The sequence below is a fragment of the Microcaecilia unicolor genome, chromosome 3, assembly GCF_901765095.1.
Source record: "Microcaecilia unicolor chromosome 3, aMicUni1.1, whole genome shotgun sequence".
Taxonomy (NCBI): Eukaryota; Metazoa; Chordata; class Amphibia; order Gymnophiona; family Siphonopidae; genus Microcaecilia; species Microcaecilia unicolor.
In genome coordinates this window covers 530,067,562-530,092,153 of record NC_044033.1, presented here as the reverse complement: position 1 = coordinate 530,092,153, position 24,592 = coordinate 530,067,562, and the positions used below count along the sequence as shown (strand labels likewise).

Below are 24,592 nucleotides of genomic sequence, written 5' to 3'. Positions count from 1 at the left end.
AATAATATAGTGAATGATGCTCGGTCCACCAAGTCTGCCCAACAAGACGGCCAGCATTGTACCTGGCATTCTGTGCAGATTAAACCCCTCTATGCTCTATAGAGGGGTTTAACCTGCTTAAATTCTAACGTAGAATGGAGGATTACATTAGAATTGAGAATTGAAGAATAACATGAAAGATCAGAAGCCGCACTAAGAGGATAAGGAAGATGGCTTTTTGTAAAATTTCACGATCACAATCACCTATTCACGGAGCTCTGGCTACTCACTGGGGAGTAATTCTTAGAAAACGACAGCACCAGCCCAAAGCTAAGTATTTGCTAAAAAAAGAATGCGTTTAAGATTAGGATGTTTGGCAGCTATGAGTTAGAACTATATAAGAGGAAAGGGAGGGCTGAAGTTCAGTGATGCCTAGCATGACATATTACTTCTCAGTTGACCAGCCAGAGTGATATGTGGTTCACTGAGCACTTCATAAATTATTAACTATAAGTGTTTTTTGTTTTAAAGTTTCACAGCATAGTAAAAAAACATAAAAATACGAATACAAGTAAGACTACAACGGTTTCTATATTTTGTATAGTTAAAATTTAATGCCAAGAAGTACAGATTGATTCATACAGGGTGTAGAAACCCAAAAGAGAGATACCAAATAGGAGGGGAGAGATTAGTAAGCTCGACTCAGGAGAGAAACCATGAGGTGTTGGTGTCAGAGGATCTGAAGGTGAAGAAACAATGTGACAAGGTGACAGCCGTGGCCAGAAGGATGCTAGGCTGCATAGAGAGGGGTATAACCAGCAGAAGAAAGGAGGTGTTGATGTCCCTCTACAAGTCATTAGTGAGGCCCCACTTGGAGTATTGTATTCAGTTTTGGAAGCTGTATCTTGCTAAAGCTGTAAAAAGACTGAAAGCGGTGCAAAGAAAAGCTACGAAAATGGTAAGGGATTTGCGTTGCAAACCGTAAGAGAACAGACTTGCTGACCTGATCATGTATACCTTGGAGGAAAGGAGAAACAGAGGTGACATGATACAGACGTTCAAATATTTGAAAGGTATTAATCTGCAAACGAATCTTTTCCGCAGACGGGAAGGGTGGTTGAACTAGAGGACATGAATTGAGTTTGAAGGGGGGCAGACTCAGGACTAATGTCAGGAAGTATTTTTTCACACAGAGGGTGGTAGATATGTGGAATGCCCTCCCACAGTAGGTGGTGGAGATGAAAATGGTAATGGAATTCAAATATGCGTGGGATAAACACAAAGGAATCCTGTTTAGATGGAATGGATCTACGGAATCTTAGCAGAGATTGGGTGGCGACGCCGGTATTTGAAGAGTAAAACCGGTGCAGGGCGGACTTCTACGGTCTGTGCTCTGAACATGACTGAATAAATATGGATGGGCTGGAATGTAAATTTTTAGGGGCTTTGACATTAGCTTCAGAACTTTAGTACAGGAACAGTGCTTTGCAGACCTTTACGGTCTGTGCCCTGAGAAAGGCAGGGACAAATCAAACTCGGTTATACATATAAAGTATTACATACCATGTAAAATGAGTTTATCTTGTGGGGCAGACTGGATGGACCGTTCAGGTCTTTATCTGCCGTCATTTACTATGTTACTATGAGAGGTAGGCTTACTACCGGTATGACTGGAGGATCATGACACATCCTTCAGTACCTCTGATTCTGTATCTGAAGGGAAGTCACATAGCAAGAGGTAAGCTTACTACTGGTACAATTGGAGGATCATGACACATCCTTCAGTGCCATAGACTTAAACTTCTGCGCCATTATTGTAGTGAATGAAGCCACAAAAAAGCCAAAGGTGGTCTTTAAAAGTGGAAATGTCTATAGATTAAGGTAGATTTAGCCCAGTGGTAGTGGGAGCTTCAGAGCTAGGCAGCCATCCCAGTTGATGACATTTATGTTAACTTATCTGGATATGGGCAGTCAGTGGTGATGTCTAATAAGAGGGGGAGGGAAGGGAAATGGGACTTGATATACCGTCTTTCTGTGGTATTTTGCAACTACAGCAACTACATTCAAAGTGGTTTACATATATACAGGTTCTTATTTTGTACCAGGGGCAGTGGAGGGTTAAGTGACTTGCCCACAGTCACAAGAAGCTGCAGTGGGAATCGAACCCAGTTCCCCAGGATCAAAGTCCGCTGCACTAACCACTAGGCTACTCCTCCACTTTCATAAGCTTTTGATGTTTGAAAAGTAGTCAATTCTTTTCCTTTCTTGTTGTTTTTGGAATTTATTTCTGAGTATTAACTGGGATGTATCATCAACCAAACCCTTTAGTGATAATGTGATTTTTATAACTTATGCGATTTTTGAGTGTGGTGAGATTCCAGCAGGTTACAAGTAGCACACTCCCTACTTGGCAGTCTTAGGGTGTTATTGTAGAGGCAACAGATTCTTGTTTCAAGGAGACTTTGATAGCCATATAATGCATTTATAAATGAGCTTAATGTAATACCTACCTATAAACCTGGGTTCGTATATGGTACTTGAGACCTGGATTGGTCACTGTTGGAAGCAGGATACTGGGCTAGATGAACATTGGTCTGACCTAGTATGACTATTCTTATGTTATGTTTTGAACCATTAACAGTCCAAGAATTTAAGCGTCTGTTAGCTTGATATGCTAAATCTAATTGTAGTTTAGACTTTTGTCCAGTTCATTTAATGAATGATGTTGGCACCAACTTTTTAATTGCACTGACCACATAGTTGAACGTTGTCTGGATCAGGGCCTTTTTCCAGCAAACTAGGGGAACATAGTTTTAATATCAATTCCTAAAATTCCCAGGGGGATTTACAAGTAATGAGTAATTATTGCCCTGTTGCATCTATCCCATCGTTTATAAAAATTATGGAGGGTCATGTTACCAAGTTGCTGAAAATTACCTGGATAAATACAGCGTTTTGCATCCATCACAGGCTGGTTTTTGAAAGAGTAATAGTACTGAGACATTGGTAGGTTCTATTTACACAAGGAAAATCTTTGCTAAGCCACGGTCAGAATCTAATTGTTGTTCAGTTTGCTGTTTCCTGTGCTTTCGACCTGGTTGATCATGATCACATGTTTTCCAGGTTGAGTAGCATAGACATTCATGGTAGAGTATTGGTTCAAGGGTTTTCTGTCTACCCAGAATTACAGTGTAAATAAAAGAGAGTTTCTCAGTCACCCGGAGAGCCAACTGTACCATTCTGCAGGGTTCTCCTCTATCTCCATCTCTGTTCAATGTACTTCTCTAATCCCTGGGAGTTACTTTGAATAAACTTAATGTTTCGGTTTTTTAAATATGTGGATGATATCACTATACTTCTCCCAGTATTGGGTGACTGGACTATTACATTGAACAAAATCTCAGAATGTGTATAGTTGATTGAGGACTGGATCTCAGCCCAATGGCTTAAATTAAACCAAGACAAAATCAGGTTTCTGTGGTTAGGTTCATTTGATAAGAGCAGGTTTTCTCAGAATTTTATCATCAAAACAGGTACTTTCACTTTTGAATTTATATCTAAGATTTTGGAAATAGAGGTAGATAGCTCTCTGTCATTTATATCTAATTTGAAATCATTAGTACAAAGATCCTTTCATATGCTGAGAACAATCCACAAATACTTTGAATCAGCTAAATTTAGATTATTAGTCCAGACTTTAATTTTATCCAGAATAGATTATTGTATTATTATCCTTGTAGGATGTTCTAAGACCTTAATGAGACAGGTAAAGAATATACAGAACATAGCAGCACAGCTGATATACACAGCCCACAAATTTGATTCTTGTTACTCCGCTGCTTTGGCTCCCAGTTGAAGCCAGGACCTGATTATTTATACGATTGGATCACAATTCTTCAAAAAGGTTATTCTTGTAGAATTCATAACCAAATGTTCCTGTGCTTTCCATCAGTAAAGAGGATTAAATCATGCAAAATGTTTAATTCCTCTCTCAAGTACCAGGCAGCTTTGGTCTGGAACTCGCTACCATTTCAGATTCTATGACTTTCTGATTATTTATTGTTTAGGAATGCCTAATTCTTAAATTTGTTCAATAAATGAAATTTCAGCCTGTTTATGAATGTGGAGGAGTGGCCTAGTGGTTAGGGTGGTGGACTTTGGTCCTGGGGAACTGAGTTCGATTCCCACTTCAGGCACAGGCAGCTCCTTGTGACCCTGGGCAAGTTGCTTAACCCTCCATTGCCCCAGGTACAAATAAGTACCTGTAAGCCGCATTGAGCCTGCCATGAGTGGGAAAGCGCGGGGTACAAATGTAACAAAAATAAAAATCTCATTTTCTACAGGATGTACAGAGATACTTGAACCCACCATTAAACAGTTCTCTCTCTCTCTCTCAGATATCTGGGCAATTGGCTGTATATTTGCTGAACTGTTGACATCAGAACCTATTTTTCACTGTCGTCAAGAAGACATCAAAACAAGCAATCCTTTCCATCATGACCAGCTGGACCGCATTTTCAGTGTAATGGGCTTCCCTGCAGGTAAGTCATTTTTAGGAGAAGGTGTTGTATGGTACAGACCACAAAATCTTCTCACATGCCTATGGCTCATGTGCTTGTGCCATGGGACACTACTTTTCCCTGGAACTCTTGTGTAAATTTCCATTGGCATCTTGAACTTCTACCTAGTTGCACTTCAGATAGCAGCAGTTGGCTCTTGACATGAACTTCTCCCATCTTGTGCCTGTCATGAAATTCCTTTGAAAATGGGGCTCACAGTTTTAAAGACTTTAATATTATGTTAAAAGACAATATTGGCTACATTATGGGGGCAATTCTATAACAGGACACCTACATTTAGGTGCCCAGAGAGTGTCTAGTTGGAACCTGTTCTTTAAAGATATGTATGCATTCCTTTATAGAATACTACAGTGACGAGGCATATATACACCCAAAATTTAGGGAGAAGCACTTAAACCAGCCATACAGCTGGTGTAGATGCTCATATCTAAATGTTGATAAACGCATAACTTAATTATTGTGTAAGTTATGTGCATAAGTTTGAGCCCACTCATTTTCTGTCCAAGCTCCATGTGTACATCTCCCCAAGAGGAGTTTTGGCATTTATGTGTGTGTGTGTACATATGCATGTAAATGCCATTATTCTAAATATTTATGCACACGGGGCTGGATTCAGTAGACGGCGTCCAGTGCTATTCTATAGAGTGTAGTTCCATGCCGATCTGCCACTGCAGCCCCATTTTGACGCCTTGCATTAATGTGTTTCCACACCAAATGTTGGGCAAAGAATTAATGCCTAATTTTAGGCACCATTTACAGAATTCCCTAGACAGTGAGCCTGTAAATGTTGGCACCTATGTTAAAGAATTGCCCTATTTAAGTCAATGGCCGATTTTTTCATAAAGTCAGTTATAGGAAGATTTTGTAATAATTTGTTCCTTTGTTTGCCCATGGCTATGGTAGCATTCATTAACAGGCAGATGATCAAAAGCAAACGCCGGCGCTAGAGGCTGTTAGCGCCATACTAGCACCGGCGTTTGCTACCGACCCATGATCAGAGCCCTCGAGCGCGTGAAACAATGCGCTCGAGGGCTCTTAGCGCAAGTAGCATGCAAATGAATGCTAAACAGGGCTCTTAGTGCAAGTAGCATGCAAATGCATGCTAATCAGCACTTAACGTATTCATCCCCAATGATCAGCGACCAGCGCGCCAAAGATTGGGTCGCTGGCTGCGACAAACCCTACGCCAGCTCCGAGCTGGCGTTAGGGTTTGCAGATCATTGGGGAGGAATGGTGAGCCCTGTCCAGCATGCATTTGCATGCTGGCAGGTTCCCATTCCCCCCAACGACGCAAACCACCCCCCAGCGACAGGGGACAGGAGGTCCGGCGGACCTCCGGTCCCCCCTGACGATCCCACCCCCCTCTCCAGGTTCAGGGAGGGCTGGAGATCCGGTGGGTCTCCAGCCCCCCCAACCCCCCAGCAAATGGTCCCTGGTGGTCCAGTAGACGCCAACCAAGCCCCCCCCCCCCAGCGACAGGGGGGCTGAAGGTCCCCCTCCCCAACCCAACCCCCAGCATTGACAAGGATAGGATGCACTGGGCAGGGCTGGGCGCAGCCATTTTGCGGCGTCGAAGGAAGGGAAGGGAGGCAGGTTGCGTCCCTCCTCCAACCAAGGTAGGGGGGCGGGCAGGCAGAGAGGGAGAGTGGGCGGCGGATGGAGTGACAGGTCCATCACACAGGGACCCTTGTCAATGCTGGAGGTTGGGTTGGGGAGGGGGGACCGGCGGTCCAGCGGACCTCCAGCCCCCTGTTGCTGGGGGGGGGGGGCTTGGTCGGCGCCCACTGGACCACCAGGGACCATTTGCTGGGGGGTTGGGGGGGCTAGAGACCCACCGGATCTCCAGCCCTCCCTGAACCTGGGGGGGGGGGGGGGATCGTCAGGGGGACCGGGCCTCCACCCCCATTGCTCGGGGCAGGGGTAGTCAGGGCCTGGTGGTTCCATGGACCTCCAGCCCCTGTGTTTGACAGGTTTGGGTTTTTGACAGCCGAGACCTGTCAAACAAGTGCGGGAGGATTGTGCTGAGCGCATGCACTTCTACCCCATGAAAACAATTTAGGGCTATGGAGAATGAAATACAAAGGTAAGGGACAGATCTTTGAAGGATCTGAGAGAGGGTAGAAATAAGAAATGGAGGAATAAAAAGGGGAATGTGAGCTAGGACAAGGGAGTAAGAGATAAGAAATGAACTGGAGATGGAGAGGTAATGAGTGGCATGGAAAGCGCCAGGGCTAGTGAGGGAATAACAGGCAGAGGAAAGTAGATGGAAATGGGAGACTAGAAAATGGTTGAAAGCCAGGGGGAGCAGGAGGCTGTTGGAGGAATGAGAGAGAGATGTAGGGAGTGGAAGAACTAGGGAGGAAAGAGTAGGAAATGAAAAGTTGGCAAGTAGCTGAAAGAGAAGGAGAAATTAAATCTCTCTATAGGTAGATAAAAAGTTGGACGATAAAAATGGAGGAAAAAGATTAAACAGAAGGATCATTTTCAGAGATAGATGTAGAGGAGGAAAAGAAGAAATAGAAAATGAAAATGAGATCCTGGCGAAAGACTTAGGTTTGTCCTGGTCTCTCTTTAACACTTCCTCTTGTTGATTTTCTCCTAACTGGAAAAAATAAATGATCAGACAACAAAGGTATGTAAAACATTATTCTTGTTTTTTAGAAAATGAAATATGTCAGCTTTAAGTCCAGAAACTGGTTAAAGCAGTGGCATTTAAGCTACAACACTAGCTTTCTTCTGAGCCTCAACATATGCATGAGATCTCAAAGAATGGCCCTAAGATGGTGGTACAAAATCAAAAGTTGGTTCGAGGGGGGGGGGGGGGGGGGGGGGAGGGACTGTGCACTTACTGGAGGAGGTGTTGGCAAGCTGTGGAATTCCTCCTGAAGGTTTCAGCTACTTTGGGGGTGGAAGCGCGGGAGTGTGACTTCATCAGTATGTGCCCTGGAACACCTTAATGAGCAACAGTACCTGCGGCGCATGGCCGCAGGGTGTTGCCAAAGGTGCATGCCCTAAGTGGCACGCCAGGCCTCTTGGGAGCCCCTTAGAGCACCAAGGAGCAGCGAGGAATGGGTATTGTAGTAACCTCTCCAGTAGCTGTGGGGGGAAAGAGGGAAGTACAGTCAAGAAGTACATCAACTGTGAGTACCTCTGTGATGGGACCTATGAATAGACATGTTTTGCCCGTACTGGATGGTAGTCACCCGGTTTTGCCTGTCTCTCCTGATGGAGTTTCAGTTAGCTTGCCAGAGAGGACTCCCCCTCCAATGCCTATATCCTCTTTAATTAACTCTCCTCAAGTTACCAATCCCGTGGAGGTTGAAGGAGCAGTAGGTGGATTCTTGGGGTGTCAGTAGGGCTCTTCCTGGTGATTGTAAAGCCGAAGTCTGTTTCTGCTATTGCTGTAGTGGATGCTTAACTCCCCCATGCCAGTCAAGATATAGCTTTTCAAGATATGTGGGCAATTTTTTCTAGGACTGAGTCTATGATTAAATCCCAGGTTCATCAACTTTGCATCTGAGGAAAGGGGGAGTAGGAGGAGTAGGCTCTTGAACAACACTAGTAGGCGACGTAGGTTAGGAACAATCTCTTTATTTAAATATACACTCGACTCAACACAGCCGTGTTTCGGCGCTACAGACGCCTTCTTCAGGAGTCTTGTGATATATAAATATACGAATATTAAGCTCAAAGAGAATGAAAGCAAGGCTTCTGCTACAATTGTAATCCACTGCCGATGCAGGAAGGAAAGCTCAGCGTATTCAATTGCACTTCTGTGAATATTCATATATTTATATATCACAAGACTCCTGAAGAAGGCGTCTGTAGCGCCGAAACACGGCTGTGTTGAGTCGAGTGTATATTTAAATAAAGAGATTGTTCCTAACCTACGTCACCTACTAGTGTTGTTCAAGAGCCTACTCCTCCTACTCCCCCTTTCCTCAGATTCTACTTTTCTTAGGAATTTGTGTACCTCCACCCTTGTGGTGGTTTGGCTTGCTAATCAACTTTGCAACCTTACCCAGGAGACTGTGGAGAAATTCAGAGGAGATTGATAAACAATTTATGATGATTGATAAAGTGCTTCAAGTGTTGGATCTTCAAATTGCTACTCTTCAGGCTGCTGGGGCTTCCGCGATTAAGGATAGCCTTTCTGTACGTTTTTGGTATTGAGAGGTTTGAAAATTCACTACACTGCACTCCAGAAACATCGGTACACGCAAGGGAGGTGAAATTTCTTGATGAAATCAAGGACGGCTTCATGGAACAGCTGGTTCAGGAGCCGACAAGAGAAGGGAAAATACTAGACTTAATCATTACTGGAGCTCATGATCTGGTTCAAGGGGGTAACGGTGCGAGGGCCGCTTGATAACAGTGATCATAATATGATCGGTTTTGATATTGGCTACGAAGTAAGTGAACTCAGGAAATCAAATACACTAGCATTTAACTTTAGAAAAGGAGACTACGATAAAATGAGGAGAACGGTGAAAAAAAGACTGAAAGGAGCAGCGGAAAGGGTAAAAAACTCGAATCAGGCGTGGATGCTATTCAAAAACACCATCCTAGAAGTACAGGACAAATATATTCCGCGTATTAGAAAAAGAGGAAAAAAGACCAAATGTCAACCGGCGTGGCTAAACGGTAAGGTAAAGGAAGCTATTAGAGCCAAAAAACAATCCTTCAGAAAATGGAGAAGGGAACCGACTGAAGACAATAAGATAAAGCATAAGGAATGTCAAGCCAAGTGCAAAAAGGAGATAAGGAGGGCTAAGAAGGACTTTGAAAAAAATGTTAGCTTTAGAAGCGAAAACACATAGCAAACATTTTTTTAGGTCTATTAAAAGCAGAAAGCCGGCTAAAGAATCGGTAGGGCCGCTAGACGACAGTGGTGTTAAAGGGGTGATCAGGGAAGACAAAGCTGTAGCGGAGAAATTAAATGAATTCTTTGCTTCAGTCTTCACCGAGGAGGATTTGGGAGGGATACCGGTGCCGGAAAAGGTATTTGAAGCGGACGAGTCAGAAAGACTAAATGATTTCTCTGTAAACTTGGAGGATGTAATGGGGCAGTTCTGCAAATTAAAAAGTAGTAAATCACCGGTACCGGATGGTATTTATCCCAGAGTATTAATAGAGCTGAAAAATGAACTTGTGGAGCTACTGTTAGTAATATGCAATTTATCCCTAAAATCAGGTATGGTACCGGAAGATTGGAGGGTGGCCAATGTAACGCCGATTTTTAAAAAGGGTTCCAGAGGAGATCCGGGAAATTATAGACCGGTGAGTCTGAGGTCGGTGCCGGGAAAAATGGTGGAGGCTATTATTAAGAATAAAATTACAGAGCACATACAAAAGTATGGGCTACTGAGACAAAGTCAACACGGATTTAGTGAAGGGAAGTCTTGCCTCACAAATCTACTGCATTTTTTCGAGGGGGAAAACAAACATGTGGACAAAGGGGAGCCGGTCGATATTGTATATCTAGATTTTCAGAAGGCGTTTGACAAAGTGTCTCATGAAAGACTCCAAAGGAAACTGGAGAGTCATGGGATCGGAGGCAGTGTATTATTATGGATTAAGAGCTGGTTAAAAGATAGGAAGCAGAGAGTAGGGTTGAATGATCATTATTCTGGATGGAGAAGGGTAGTCAGTGGGGTCCCTCAGGGGTCTGTGCTGGGACCGCTGCTTTTTAACATATTCATAAATGTCCTTGAGATGGGAGTAACTAGTGAGGTAATTAAATTTGCAGATGACACAAAGTTATCCAGGGTCGTCTCGTCGCGGGAGGAGTGTGAAAGATTACAAGAGGACCTCGTGAGACTGGGGGATTGGGCATCCAAATGGCATATGAAGTTCAACGTTGACAAGTGCAAAGTGATGCACGTGGGAAGGAGGAACCCGAATTACAGCTATGTCATGCAAGGTTCTGCTTTAGGAGTTACGGACCGAGTAAGGGATCTGGGAGTCATCGTGGATAGGACGTTGAAATCTTCCGCTCAATGTGCTGCGGCGGCTAAGAAGGCGAACAGAATGTTCAGTATTACTAGAAAAGGGATGGAAAACAAGCATGAGGATGTTATAATGCAGTTATATCGCTCCATGGTGCGACCGCACCTGGAGTATTGTGTTCAGTTCTGGTCACCTCATCTCAAAAAAGATATAAAGGAATTGGAGAAGGTGCAGAGAAGGGCGACGAAAATGATAAAAGGGATGGGACGACTACCTTATGAGGAGAGGTTAAGAAGGCTAGGACTCTTTAGCCTGGAGAAAAGGCGGCTGAGGGGTGATATGATAGAGGTGTACAAAATAATGAGTGGGGTAGAACAGACAGGTGTGAAGCGTTTGTTTACGCTTTCTAACAATAATAGAACAAGGGGACACAAGATGAAATTAGAATGTGGTAGGTTTAAAACAAATTGGAGAAAGTTTTTCTTTACTCAGCGTGTGGTTAGACTCTGGAACTCATTGCCGGAGAAGGTAGTGACGGCAGCTGGCCTTGCTGAGTTTAAAGGCGGTCTGGACAGATTCCTGAAGGAAAAGTCCATTGATCGTTATTAAATTTGGGGGTTTTGCCAGGTTCTTGGGGCCTGGATTGGCTTCTGTCGGAGACGGAGTGCTGGGCTTGATGGACCTTTGGTCTTTTCCCAGCGTGGCAGTACTTATGTAACCTGAGGTTTTTGAATTTTCCTCAGACTAGACTTTTGTCTTCAGATGTTTTGTTTAAAACAATATTTTGAAGAGGTGGTTTTCTCAATCAAATGAAATTATGATTTCTCAAAGCTATTACATTCCTCAATGCTCTCAAGTTATGAATTTGACAGAAGAAGGCCTGGATACCTTTGCGGAGTCAAGTTTGTACTTAACTAATTTCCTATAGAGTTCTAATGATATGATTAATACTCGAGCTACTCTTTTTGTCACATTCATACCTGAGAAGCAAAAAATGTTGATTTTAAAAACTTTAAAAACAAGGATGTGTCATTTTGTGGACAAAATATTCAGGTCTTTCCTGATGTGGCTTGTTCCACACAGTCGAGAAGGAAGCAATTCTTAGATTTAAAAGCTAGTCTTCTGGCATAAGAGCTTTTTTTTTTTTTTTTTAAATACCCATATAAATTTTTGGGCAGCTGGCAAGGGAAAGAGTATGTCTTTTTTTGATTCCACTCAATTGGAAAATTTTTTTGAGGTAGGAAATAATTTTTTGTATTAGTAAAGATTTGGTTTTTGGGGGGTTTAGTCCTTAATTAAATGGATACTCCTTGGATAGTTTAAAAGATCCGATCTATTTAGATTCAAATGTTTTCTAATTTGTTTACTTATTTTAATCCTAAGTATTGTTCATATGTCCTCTTTGATATGGGCTAAAGTACTTTGGGACCCTTTTACTAAGCACGTGTCCAGCGCACACCCAAATCAGATTACCGCCAGGCCAGCACATCCCCCTGCCTGTAATTTCAGATTTGGCACGCGCATAGCACCTGGATGAATTATTTATTTATTTACTTCCACGTGTGCCGTTTCCGGCAGTAATCAGTAGTTGGCACACGCCGACCGGTCACCGCACATTTAGTCGTGAGTCCGTACTGCTAGATCAATGGGTAGCATTAAGGGCTCAGGCTGGTTTTAGACCCTCGCTGGTTTCAGTTTTACTGCATGCCCTTTTCTCGTCACATTTAAAAAAAACTTTTTTGTAGACGCGGTAAAAACTGGCTCAGCGCGTGCTTAATACACACACCCACATTGCTGCAGGTCACTTTTTACCGCAGTTTAATAAAAGGGCCCCTTAGTAATTTTCTTAATGAGTAAATTACTTTTTGTGATTGGTCGAGTTACTTCTGCTTATTGTGATTTTTTGTTAAAATCTTCAAATTACAATTTTAAAAAGTTGGTTCAAGCTACAAGCCCTTGAGCTGGTCCTATTTCCTGCCATCTTCTGTGATTCTGTGGTAACTAAAAATATTTGATGAGCTAGGTGGCAATGAGAAATCTGGGTGTCTATGACAGCGCTAGCATTTGTGTCTTTCTGAAACTGTTCTCTGCTTTATTTTTTTCTAAGATAAAGACTGGGAAGATATCAGAAAGATGCCAGAGTACCCTACACTTCAGAAAGATTTCAGAAGAACAACGTAAGTGTCTGTCTGTGGAAAGGAGAGGTTCACAGTCTCCATGCTATACACTGTTTCTCTAAAGGCTGTAAAAGGTGTTTTGTTTGAAATACTTTAATTGGGTTTTGTTGCTTTATATAGAAAAACAATAGCTATATGTGATTATGCACAAAGTAAGCTAGATTCAGAGCTTCCAGATAAAAACACATAGGGGTATGGTATTGAATTAACTTATTACTAGTAGTCTGTAATTTCTCATTTAAATTGGGTGTGTTATCTGAAGATTGGAGGGTGACCAGCCTAACATCTGTTTTTAAAAGTGGCTCCGAGGATTATCCAGGGTATTACAGATTGGTGGGCTTAATGTTGATGCTAGGCAAAATAGTGGCAGCTATTCCGAAGAACGTAATAACTCACCATCTGGGTAGACATAGATTAATGGGGGCTGAGCAAGGTATTATCAATCTGTTAGGTTTTTTTGTTTTTTTTTATTTTTGGATGGAGTTAATTTTTTTTATTTACTTAATTTCTTATATACCTAGGGTTACCATGCATCCGGTTTTACCCGGACATGTCCTCTTTTTGAGGATACGGCCGGGCTGGTGAAGAGCACCTCGAAGGAAGGTGCTCTGGAGTCCATGTGAATACATTGGAGCTCTGCTGAACACTCAGACAGCTCGAGCTTATCTCCCTGAGGCAAGGGTGGACAACCTTCTGTCCCTGGTGTCCATGGTTCGAGCATCTCAACAGGTCACGGCTTGGCAGATGTTGAGACTTCTGGGGCACGTGGCCTCCACAGTTCATGTAACGCCCATGGCACGTCTACATATGAGATCAGCTCGATGGACCCTAGTTTCCCAGTGGTTTCAAGCAGTGGGGGATCTAGAGGATGTAATCCAGCTGTCCACTGACTTTCGGAATTATCTTCAGTGGTGGACGATTCGATCCAATTTGACTTTGGGGCGACCATTCCAAGTTCCTCAGCCACAAAAAGTGCTGACAATAGATGTATCTCTCCTGGGGTGGGGAGCTCATGTAGATGGGGCTCTACACTCAGGGAGCCTGGTCCTTTCAGGCAGATCAACCTTCTGGAATTAAGAGCGATCTGGAACGATCTAAAGGCTTTCAGGGATCGGCTGTCCAACAGAGTAATCTTAATTCAAGGTCCCTCAGTTCTGTTCCAGGCTTCAGGCCCATGACAGACTAACGTCAGATGCCTTTCTCCTACATTGGGAGACAGGCCTTCTGTATGTGTATCCTCCCATACTTCTAGTAGGGAGACTTTACTGAAACTCAAGCAAGACCGTGGAACAATGATCCTGATTGCACCCTTCTGGCCGTGTCAGATTTGGTTCCCTCTTCTTCTGGAGTTGTCCTCCGAAAAACTGTGGAGACTGGAGTGTTTTCCATCTCTCAGAACAAGGGGTCGCTTCTACATCCCAGTCTCTGGCTCTCACAGCCTGGATGTTGAGAGCTTAGAATTCGCCTCCTTGGGTCTTTCAGAGGGTGTCTCCCGAGTCTTGCTTGCTTCCAGGAAAGATTCCACGAAGAGGTGTTACTCTTTCAAATGGAGGAGGTTTGTAGTCTGGTGTCACAGCAAGGCCCTAGATCCTCTTTCTTGTCCTACACAGACCCTGCTTGAATACCTTCTAATCAGAGTCTGGTCTCAAGACCAACTCCGTAAGAGTTCACCTTAGTGTGATTAGTTCTTATCATTGCCATGTAGAGGGTAAGCCTATCTCTGGACATCCTTTAGTAGTTTGCTTCATGAGAGGTTTACTTTTGTCAAAGCCCCCAGTCAAACCTCCACCAGTGAGGGTCCCAAAAAACAACAAGGCAAACGATCTGCAAACTCCAACGTAGACAACAAAACAGCAGATACAAAATGGAAGAATGTTCAAAAATTTATTGATGGGCAATAAGTCTGGTATTTGACATCAATAAATTTTTGAACAAACCTCCACCAGTGTCATGGGATCTCAACGTCATTCTCATCCAGCTGATGAGAGCTCCTTTTGAGCCACTGAATTCCTGCCATCTGAAGTACTTGACCTGGAAGGTCATTTTCTTGGTGGCTGTTACTTCAGCTCATAGGGTCAGTGAGCTTCAGGCCTTGGTAGTACATGCACCTTATATCAAATTTCATCACAACAGAGTTGTCCTCCGCATGCACCCTAAGTTCCTGCCAAAGGTGGTGTCGGAGTTCCATCTGAACCAGTCAGTTGTCTTGCCAACATTCTTTCCCCATCCTCATACCTGCCCTGGCAAAAGCAGTTTGCATACCTTGGACTGCAAGAGAGCATTGGCCTTTTACATGGCATGGACAAAGCCCTTTAGACAGTCCGCCCAGTTGTTTGTTTCTTTCGATCCGAACAGGAGGGGAGTCGCAATCGGAAAACGCACAATCTGAAATTGGCTAGCAGATTGCATTTTCTTCACATGCCCAAGCTGGGCTGACTCTACAGGGCCATGTCACGGCTCATAATGTTAGAGCCATGGCTGCATCAGTGGCTCACTTAAAGTCAACCTTCATTGAGGAGATTTGCAAGGCTGCAACGTGGTCATCAGTCCACACATTCACATCTCACTACTGCCTTCAGCAGGATACCCGACTCAACAGTCGGTTTGGACAGTCAGTGCTGCAGAATCTGTTTGGGGTTTAGAATCCAACTCCACCCCCCTAGACCCATTTTTGTTCTGTTCCAGGCTGCACTCTCAGTTAGTTGTTTATGGTTTCAGGTCAATCTATGTTATGTCCTCACCGTTGCGAGGCCCAATTGATCAATGTTAATTGTTTTGAGTGAGCCTGGTTGCTAGGGATACCCCACATGTGAGAACAAGCAGCCTGCTTGTCCTCTGAGAAAGCGAAGATACTTACCTGTAGCAGGTATTCTCTGAGGACAGCAGACTGATTGTTCTCACAATCCCACCCACCTCCCCTTTGGAGTTGTTGTTATTGTTGTTTTCTTGTTTATATGCTTTTTGATTAAACAAGAGGCATGCTCGCGTGGTGTGCGGGAAGTCATTCGCGCATGTGCGGTTCATGCTGCCCGTGTGACGGAACTCTCTCTAAAGACTTTGATTTTATTTTGCTTGCAAAATCTTTTGCCGATTCCTGGGCAGCCGCGAACGTCGACCCACATGTGAGAACAATCAGCCTGCTGTCCTCGGAGAATACTTGCTACAGGTAAGTATCTTCGCTTTTTTGGAGTTTCGATATAACTGGATAGATTCTTTGAATGAATTTTGTTCATTGATTACTTTTAATCAGATGACATGAGATTGGGGGGATATGGGTTAAGTGGATGTAGAGCATGTTTACATTTAATTTTTAAAAAATTGCTGTACTGTGTCAGACCGAATGTCAATGGGAGTTATGTATTTGGTGTGTCAGGTTTGCGAGCATTGTCTGTCATGTGGGTTCTGACTGAAAAAAAAGTTCAGAATCATTGCTCTAGATATCCCCTGGCATGGTTTTACTCTTATTTAGATGATAATCATTTCAGGTTTGTTGGTCCTACACAACTTCTAGCAGTTATAACCTTCTCAGTGGTGTGCCCAGGGCTTTATTCTTGGTCTGATTCTTTTCAATATTTCATTAGCACATCTGGCTTTCTTCATCCAATCTCTTGGTTTCACATTTTTCAGTTTAGATGAATGATATCCACTTATTAACTGCTCTTGATGCTATCACCGATACCTTGCTTGCCCACTTATCAAACAAAATTGAACAAATTGTAGTTTGGCTCACAGAAAATGGGTTGAAATTTAATTCCACAAAATCCATAGTAGTGTGGTTCTGAAAGAAAGGCCTTTCCCCTTATCTCCTGTTCTATGATAGTAAATGGATTCACAACCCTTTCATAAAATGTGTAACATAGTAACTTAGTAGATGATGGCAGAAAAAGACCTGCACGGTCCATCCAGTCTGCCCAACAAGATAAACTCACATGTGCTACTTTTTGTGTATACCTTACCTTGATTTGTACCTGTCCTTTTCAGGGTACAGACCGTATAAATCTGCCCAGCACTTTCCCCGCCTCCCAGCCACCAGCCCCGCCTCCCACCACCGGCTCTGGCACAGACCGTATAAGTCTGACCAGCACCATCTCCGTCTCTCGCCACTGGCTTTGCCACCCAATCTCGTCTAAGCTCTTTAGGATCCATTCCTTCTGAGCAGGATTCTTTTATGTTTATCCCACGCATGTTTGAATTCCGTTACCGTTTTCGTTTCCACCACCTCCCGCGGGAGGGCATTCCAAGCATCCACTACTCTCTCCATGAAAAAATACTTCCTGACATTTTTCTTGAGTCTGCCCCCCTTCAATCTCATTTCATGTCCTCTCGTTCTACTGCCTTCGCATCTCCGGAAAAGGTTAGTTTGCAGATTAATATCTTTCAAATATTTGAACGTCTGTATCATATCACCTCTGTTTCTCCTTTCCTCCAGAGTATACATGTTCAGGTCCACAAGTCTCTCCTCATACGTCTTGTAACGCAAATCCCATACCATTCTTGTAGATTTTCTTTGCACCGCTTCAATTCTTTTTACATCCTTAACAAGATACGGCCTCCAGAACTGAACACAATACTCCAGGTGGGGCCTCACCAATGACTTATACAGGGGCATCAACACCCCCTTTCTTGTCACACCTCTCTCTATACAGCCTAACAACCTTCTAGCTTGGGCCACTGCCTTGTCACACTGTTGTCACATAAAATCTGTAAAGGTCTTAGGATCACTGTGGATAGTATTCTTGTCTATGAGCCTAAATTTCTCCACTGAGGTAAAGACATCTTTTTTTCACATGGAGGCAACTACAATCAATTCGCCCTCTTTTAGGTCAAAAATTCTCTTTTACATATTGTGAATTGTTCAGATATGTTTTTTCTATAGAGCTATGTCAAATAAAGTTGATACTTGTTACTTAATGTGCATGCAAATATCTTGTACATGTGTATACCTGCAAATGTAATCTGCAGTCAATTTGTGCACTTAAAATTCTAGCATACAGTTAACACGCAAAGAACAAATAGATGAAATGTACATTAAAATATGTCCAAAATCTGTAAAATTTTGTTTAAATGAGTTCAAAACAAACCGTTTTTGGTCAGGTATATCCCATAATAAGCAGAGAAGGTCCTTCATTGTAAAGAGGTGAAGAAGATGCCACAGATCCACTTTGGTCTACAGTACTTCCAAAAGAAGGAATTTTATCATCCTTAACGTGCTTATCTGCGGTCAGCTGAAGTACACCTCTGGATGCAATAACTCATTATAGATAACATAGTAAATGATGGCAGAAAAAGTCCAGTCTGCCGAGTTGCAGCTCTTCCTCTTTGGGGAGATGAACATATATATTCTCATCTTCAATCTAACCCCTCTTCCTTATTTCCCCTGTCTTACGTGAACTCTTGGCTTCAGTTCTGCTTGATTGCTCTCATCAGTACCACTATAGCTAAGGATGTATCTCAGCTGTTATATGAGATGGACTGTCTACATCCTATCCCATGCATCATTTTAATGGCTCTCTTTTGAATTGCCTCCACCGTATCAGTGTCCTTTTTTTTTTTAGATGTGGTCTACAGAAATGCACATGGTACTCACATGCAGGCACCTGAACCTCCCTCTGTCTCCTACAGATTCTTCTTTTTCTGCGCTCAAGTACACTATTACCTTCCTTAATGCCTTTGTCACACTGTCTCCCTTGAGATTGTCAGAGAAAATGCATGTTGTGCTGTGCCTCAGAAGGAAAGCATGAATGAACTAAAAATGGTATAACAAGATGACCCTTCCCTCTCCTATCTACTTACTGCTAGTTCTTTCACTTCCAATAGTATCTGGTCTTTGATTATCTGTACCCCACATGCATGATTTAGAATTTTTGGATGATGCACAGTTGGGTATACTGTTCACCATTTGTTTGGTCTTTTAAAGTTATATTTCGTTCTGTCCATCTTCTCTCTGGACGTTTTTCTGTTGTTGTTGTTGTAGTTGCTGCTTCAAAAACACACAGAATTTTTTTTCTTTTGGCTTTTTGTCTGGATTTCCAGATAATGCAGTCAAGCAATCAAAAGAAGGCTGGTCTCCCAGAAAGAGAGAACATGATTTCTGCTTATTGTACAAGCAGTAATCCTCTGTGGCTAACAGCTGGGTTGCATACTTAGCAGTGTGGACGGAATAATTAAGCTGACTGGTCTTTTTCTGCCATTATCTATTATGTTACTATGGTTTGTTCTGGTTGCCTCTGAATGCTTCTCTGTTTTTTGTGTTTTCTAGGTACGCAAACAGTAGCCTCATAAAATATATGGAGAAACACAAAGTCAAACCAGACAGCAAAGTTTTCCTTTTGGTAGGTGGAACTTGAGATGCCTATATTGTGTGCATAAAACAAGAATATCATTATGAGGCAAAGTGTATTAATGCTGACTTTATCTTTCTTACTTCACCTCCAGCCATGTTTTCTCATTCAGAAAAATTAATACCAGCAGAACACCACATCTAGATTCTCATTGCCTCTAATCTTTAAGAGTGGTAGGTGACAGACTACTCAGATTTATGAATAGCCCCAAAGGAACATCACTGACTACATACCCAACGGACTTGCCAGTAGTTTGTGTTGACCTCACTTTATACCAGCATGTCTCTGTGAGCCGAGGAGGCTGTACATGGTACATATTGATGTTACAGATTGCTGGCTGAAAGATTCCTATATTGTCTCCTAACACTGCTGCTTGCTCAGTCCAGTTTCCTGTTCTAGCACATAAAAGGCATTTCTATAACAATTCACTTATGTTTACACTCCAGCTGTGGACTTAAATGTTCAGAATACTAACATTTAGGTGCACAAGTGTACACCTACCTGCAAAAATATCATATGCTTGCCTAAGAGATATTCTACAAATAGGTACAAATGGCATAGCTCATATGCGAAGCGTGGGCAGGCCATAGGCAGGGCAAACATTTAGGCACGCAAATACTACTACTACTACTACTACCACTTATCATTTATATAGCGCTACAAGGCATACACAGCACTGTACACCATACACAAAGACAGTCCCTGCTCAAAGAGCTTACAATCTAGATAAGAGAGTAAATTGCCCGCGTGCTTGCTACATATAGGTGCCCCCAATTACTCCAGATTTATGGCAGGTGTAAATGGGGGTGCCTAAATCTGTACTAGTATTCTGCATGGACACTTGGATACACAAATGTCCATACAGAATAGGCTCTCACCCTGCCTTCCCCTGTTGAAGAATTGCCCCCCATGGTGTCTTTATTGAAAAAAAGTAACAAGAAGTGAGAGAGTGAGACCAGAATGGGAGTGTATTGGCAGTGTGGCATTAGTTGAATGAAAACATGAAATACATAGCTACTACAGATGCCCTTCTTCCTTCTCTCTCAGAGAGGTGTGTCCCTTTGAGATCAGTAAGTGCCAGCACTGCAGAGATTGAAAGGAGGCACCCGTGGGAATAATTAACTGTCACATTATGCCTCAGCATTGTCCCTAATATCTTCTCAGGGTTAAATCAGTGGGTACTGCAAGGTCCTCCCAAGCGCACATGTGCTCTTACAGTGACAACCATCCATCCACCAATTAGATTTCACTTTCCTTTTGGCAAGCATTGCACCATGCAGACTAGGGATACTGAGATGCCACACAAAACCCAGGAGTCATGCAGTTCCTAGAAATTCACCTATGGACTGAATTCTAAAAAAGTGCTGGATCACTACTTACCAGTCACATACGCAGGTCTAACTAAGATTATTATTATTATTATTATTATTATTTGTTACATTTGTATCCCACATTTTCCCACCTATTTGTAGGCTCTCAATGTGGCTTACATAGTACCGGAGAGGCGTTTGCAGACTCCGGTGTAAACAAATACAGGGTGATGTTGTGGAAAGATCAAGTTGTGGCACAGCCACATTAGGGAATCGGAGAACGGAAGAGTTGTGTTATGTCCATTACGTGCTTTAGTTTTGTTGTGTTGCAGAGATCAGGCATTTATGTTGGATTGGTAGGGTATGCCTGTATAAACAGGTTAGTTTTTAGATGAATAGTGGAGTGGAGGAGTGGCCTAGTGGTTAGGGTGGTGGACTTTGGTCCTGGGGAACTGAGGAACTGAGTTCAATTCCCACTTCAGGCACAGGCAGCTCCTTGTGACTCTGGGCAAGTCACTTAACCCTCCATTGCCCCATGTAAGCCGCATTGAGCCTGCCACGAGTGGGAAAGCACGGGGTACAAATGTAACAAAAAAAGAATTATAGTGAACTGAAAAGTTATAACTAGCAACCAAAAGTGAAAATAAAGTGGGTGTTGTACAATTTAAGACACTTCGATAAGTCGCTGTACAGGTTACTCTTCAGAAGAGGGACAGGGTCCTGACAAATCTGTCGTGCTGTGTTTCATGGTCAGAACTGGAAGCTTTTAGCAAATTCAGGACTGTTCCTCTGTACAGCTGGTACTGAACAACCAATGACTGACCAAGAAGCCAATGTCCTGGGCTATCGTAATATAGAATATTACTTCTACTAGTGGACTTCAAAATATGTTCTCCAAGCCTGAGATAGGTTTGCAGAGGTGGAACATCTACAGGCTAGCCCAAGGGAAATGAGTTAAGCTGCCCCCTATCTGTCAGTACAAAGATATCAAGGGGCAAAGAAGTACAGGAGAAGCCCTAGGGACTGTGAGCCTTCTTGTGGTGGTAGTGCTGGAGGATCTTAAGGCAGCAGAACAGTGTGACAAGGCGGTGTCTGTAGCCAGAAGGATGCTAGGCTGCATAGAGAGAGGCAAATCCAGTAGAAGAAGGAGTTATTAATACCTTTGTACGAGTCATTGCTGAGGCCTCATTTGGAGTATTATGTTCAAAGGAAAAAGCATCCTCCTTCTACAGTTCAGCATGTCAAGTGCATTTGACATGGTCAACCACCATATCCTACGGTGAATACTCAACAAAATTGGCATTGGAGGGAAAGTACTAGAATGGTTCGTGGGATTCCCGACTTCCAGATCTTACCAAGTTAAAATTAATTCCACAATCTCCTCCCCATGGAAAACGGATTGCGAGGTCCCTCAGAGATTGCTGCTCTTGCCCATAGTGTTCAACCTAATAATGGCTCCCCTAGCCCAATCATTAGTCAAACAAGCCTTCAACCCCTTCATATACGCCGACGACGTTTCTTATCTACATCACGTTCAAAAAAAATTTGTCTGAAATCACGACCAGGATCACCGACGGCATAAACACCATAGAATCCTAGGCCTCAGCATTCAAGTTAAAGCTGAACAGAGTAAAAACACGTTGCCTTATACTTGCAACACCTTACAACATCATATGCTTCACAAACATCGATGCTATGGGAACATCCCTCCCAGTAACAGATAAACTAAAATTTCTAGGAGTCATCGTAGACAGATACTTAACCTTTGACAATCAGGTCTCAAATACTACGAAAAGAAATGTTCTACACGATGTGTAAACTGAAACATATTTTTTTTTTAAAAAAGCAATTTTCCCAGCGAAGTATTCCACATACTAGTCCAATCCATGGACCTCACCTATGCAGACTATTGCAACGGAATCTACTCTGGATGTAAAGAACAAACACTAAAGAAGTTGCAAACAGCACAAAATACGGCTGCAAGACTAATATTTGGGAAAAAGCGATTTGATAGTGCTAAACCACTACTCCAAAACCTACACCGGCTCCCTATCAAAGCCTGAATAACTTTCAAGCTATGTTCTGTGGCCTCAGAATAATCTTTGGCATTGCACCAGAGTACATGACAAATCTTATAGAACTACCATTCTCCGAGGACAAGCAGGCTGCTTGTTCTCACTGATGGGGTGACGTCCACGGCAGCCCCTCCAATCGGAAACTTCACTAGCAAAGTCCTTTGCTAGCCCTCGCGCGCCCGCGCGCACCGCGCATGCGCGGCCGTCTTCCCGCCCGAAACCGGCTCGAGCCGGCCAGTCTTCTTTTGTCCGCACTCGGTACGGTCGTGTTTTCGCCGTGTCGAGCCCCGGAAAGTCGACCTCGCGCGTCCAATTTGTTTTGAACGTGTTTTTTTCCTTCGGGAAAGCTTTGTCCTAGTCGGGAAGTGCTCCGGAAACCCCCCGCCGGGTTTCGTGTAAATCCTCCCCGTACTTCCAGCTTTTTTGCCCCGGTAAGTTTTCTTTCGTCGTCGGGGTAGGCCTCTTTTCGGCCTCGGTCGAGATTTTTTCTCCCTCTAAATTTGGTGCTTCAAATTTCGCCATTTCGGCTTTTGATTTCGCCGGCGTGATTTTTCCGCCCATGACATCGAAGCCTTCCAGCGGCTTCAAGAAGTGCACCCAGTGCGCCCGGGTTATCTCGCTCACTGATCGACACTCGTCGTGTCTTCAGTGTCTGGGGGCCGAGCACCGCCCTCAGAACTGCAGTCTGTGTTCCCTGCTTCAAAGGCGGACTCAGGTAGCGAGACTAGCCCAGTGGAACGTGTTGTTCTCGGGCTCTTCGTCGGCATCGGCACCGGGATCTTCGAGTGCATCGACGTCGTCAGCGTCCAGACCATCTTCCTCGGCCGCCCCTGCATCGAGTGCATCGAGGCATCGGGCCTCTGCATCGGCGCCGAGACATCGGATAGCTGCATCGACGTCGGTGGTACCAGGACCTCGTCTGCTGATGTCGTCGGACGGTGGTGCATCGGGTGGAGTGCAGGTGAGGGCTGTCCATTCCCCTGCTGGTGGCGGTGAGCCCTCGGGTGGGTCTCCGCCTACCCTGAGGGCTCCTGCGGTACAGCCCCCCCGAGATCGACCTTCTTCAGTCTCGGCCCCGAGGAAGCGACGGATGGATTCGACGTCCTCCTCGTCGGTGCCGGGGAGCTCCGGTGACATGCTTCGGAAGAAATCGAAGAAGCATCGACACCGGTCTCCTCCCCGTGTCGGCACCGAGAGCTCTGGGTCGCCGAGGGATTCGGCACCCAGCAGGCATCGGCACCGAGAGGACCGCTCACCCTCTGTTCAGGAGGTGTCGATGCGCTCCGCTCTGGACAGCCCGGAACAGCCTCCACGCCCGGAACAGGTACTGACGTCGACGCCTGCATCGACCTCTCAGCCTTTCTCTGCAGCCGCTCTAAACGAGAGCCTCCGGGCCGTTCTCCCAGAGATTCTGGGAGAGCTGTTGCGCCCTACCCCTCCGGTACCGGCGGTGCTTGCGCCACCGGTACCGTCGAGCGTGGCGCCGGCTGGCCCATCGCCCAGGTTGAGGTCCCCGACGTCGGTACCGCGTGCGGTACCGACCGCGGCCACCTCCCAGGAAGGCTCCCCGACTACGTCGGCGGAGGGAGCTTCGCCGATGCGGGCGAGGGAGTCTACCTCTCGACGCCCCCATCGTGGACGGGGTTCCACGGAGTCGAGCAGGGCGAGGTTGCAGACACAGGTCCGTGAACTTGTGTCTGACACCGAGGGTGAGGCCTCGTGGGAGGAAGAGGAAGATCCCAGATATTTCTCTGACGAGGAGTCTGAGGGTCTTCCGTCTGATCCCACTCCCTCTCCTGAGAGACAGCTTTCTCCTCCCGAGAGTCTGTCTTTTGCCTCCTTTGTCCGGGAGATGTCTACGGCCATCCCCTTCCCGGTGGTTGTGGAGGACGAGCCCAGGGCTGAAATGTTTGAGCTCCTGGACTATCCTTCTCCACCTAAGGAAGCGTCCACTGTTCCCTTGCACCATGTCCTGAAGAAGACATTGCTTGCGAACTGGACCAAGCCATTAACTAATCCCCACATTCCCAAGAAGATCGAGTCCCAGTACCGGATCCATGGGGACCCAGAGCTGATGCGCACTCAGTTGCCTCATGACTCTGGAGTTGTGGATTTGGCCCTAAAGAAGGCTAAGAGTTCTAGGGAACATGCTTCGGCGCCCCCGGGCAAGGACGCTAGAAC

At 44.4% G+C, this 24,592-nt stretch overlaps 1 protein-coding gene across 1 annotated transcript in view; it reads left to right on the top strand.

Annotated features, from left to right (window-relative positions):
• The window catches only part of CDK19 (cyclin dependent kinase 19), a 391,521-nt gene that overhangs the window by 295,193 nt on the left and 71,736 nt on the right, over positions 1 to 24,592 (top strand). The window contains exons 7-9 of the mRNA XM_030199212.1: positions 4,377 to 4,520; positions 12,616 to 12,685; positions 18,945 to 19,017. Of these exons, the coding sequence (XP_030055072.1) occupies positions 4,377 to 4,520; positions 12,616 to 12,685; positions 18,945 to 19,017 (287 nt within the window). The remainder of the gene's footprint in view (positions 1 to 4,376; positions 4,521 to 12,615; positions 12,686 to 18,944; positions 19,018 to 24,592) is intronic.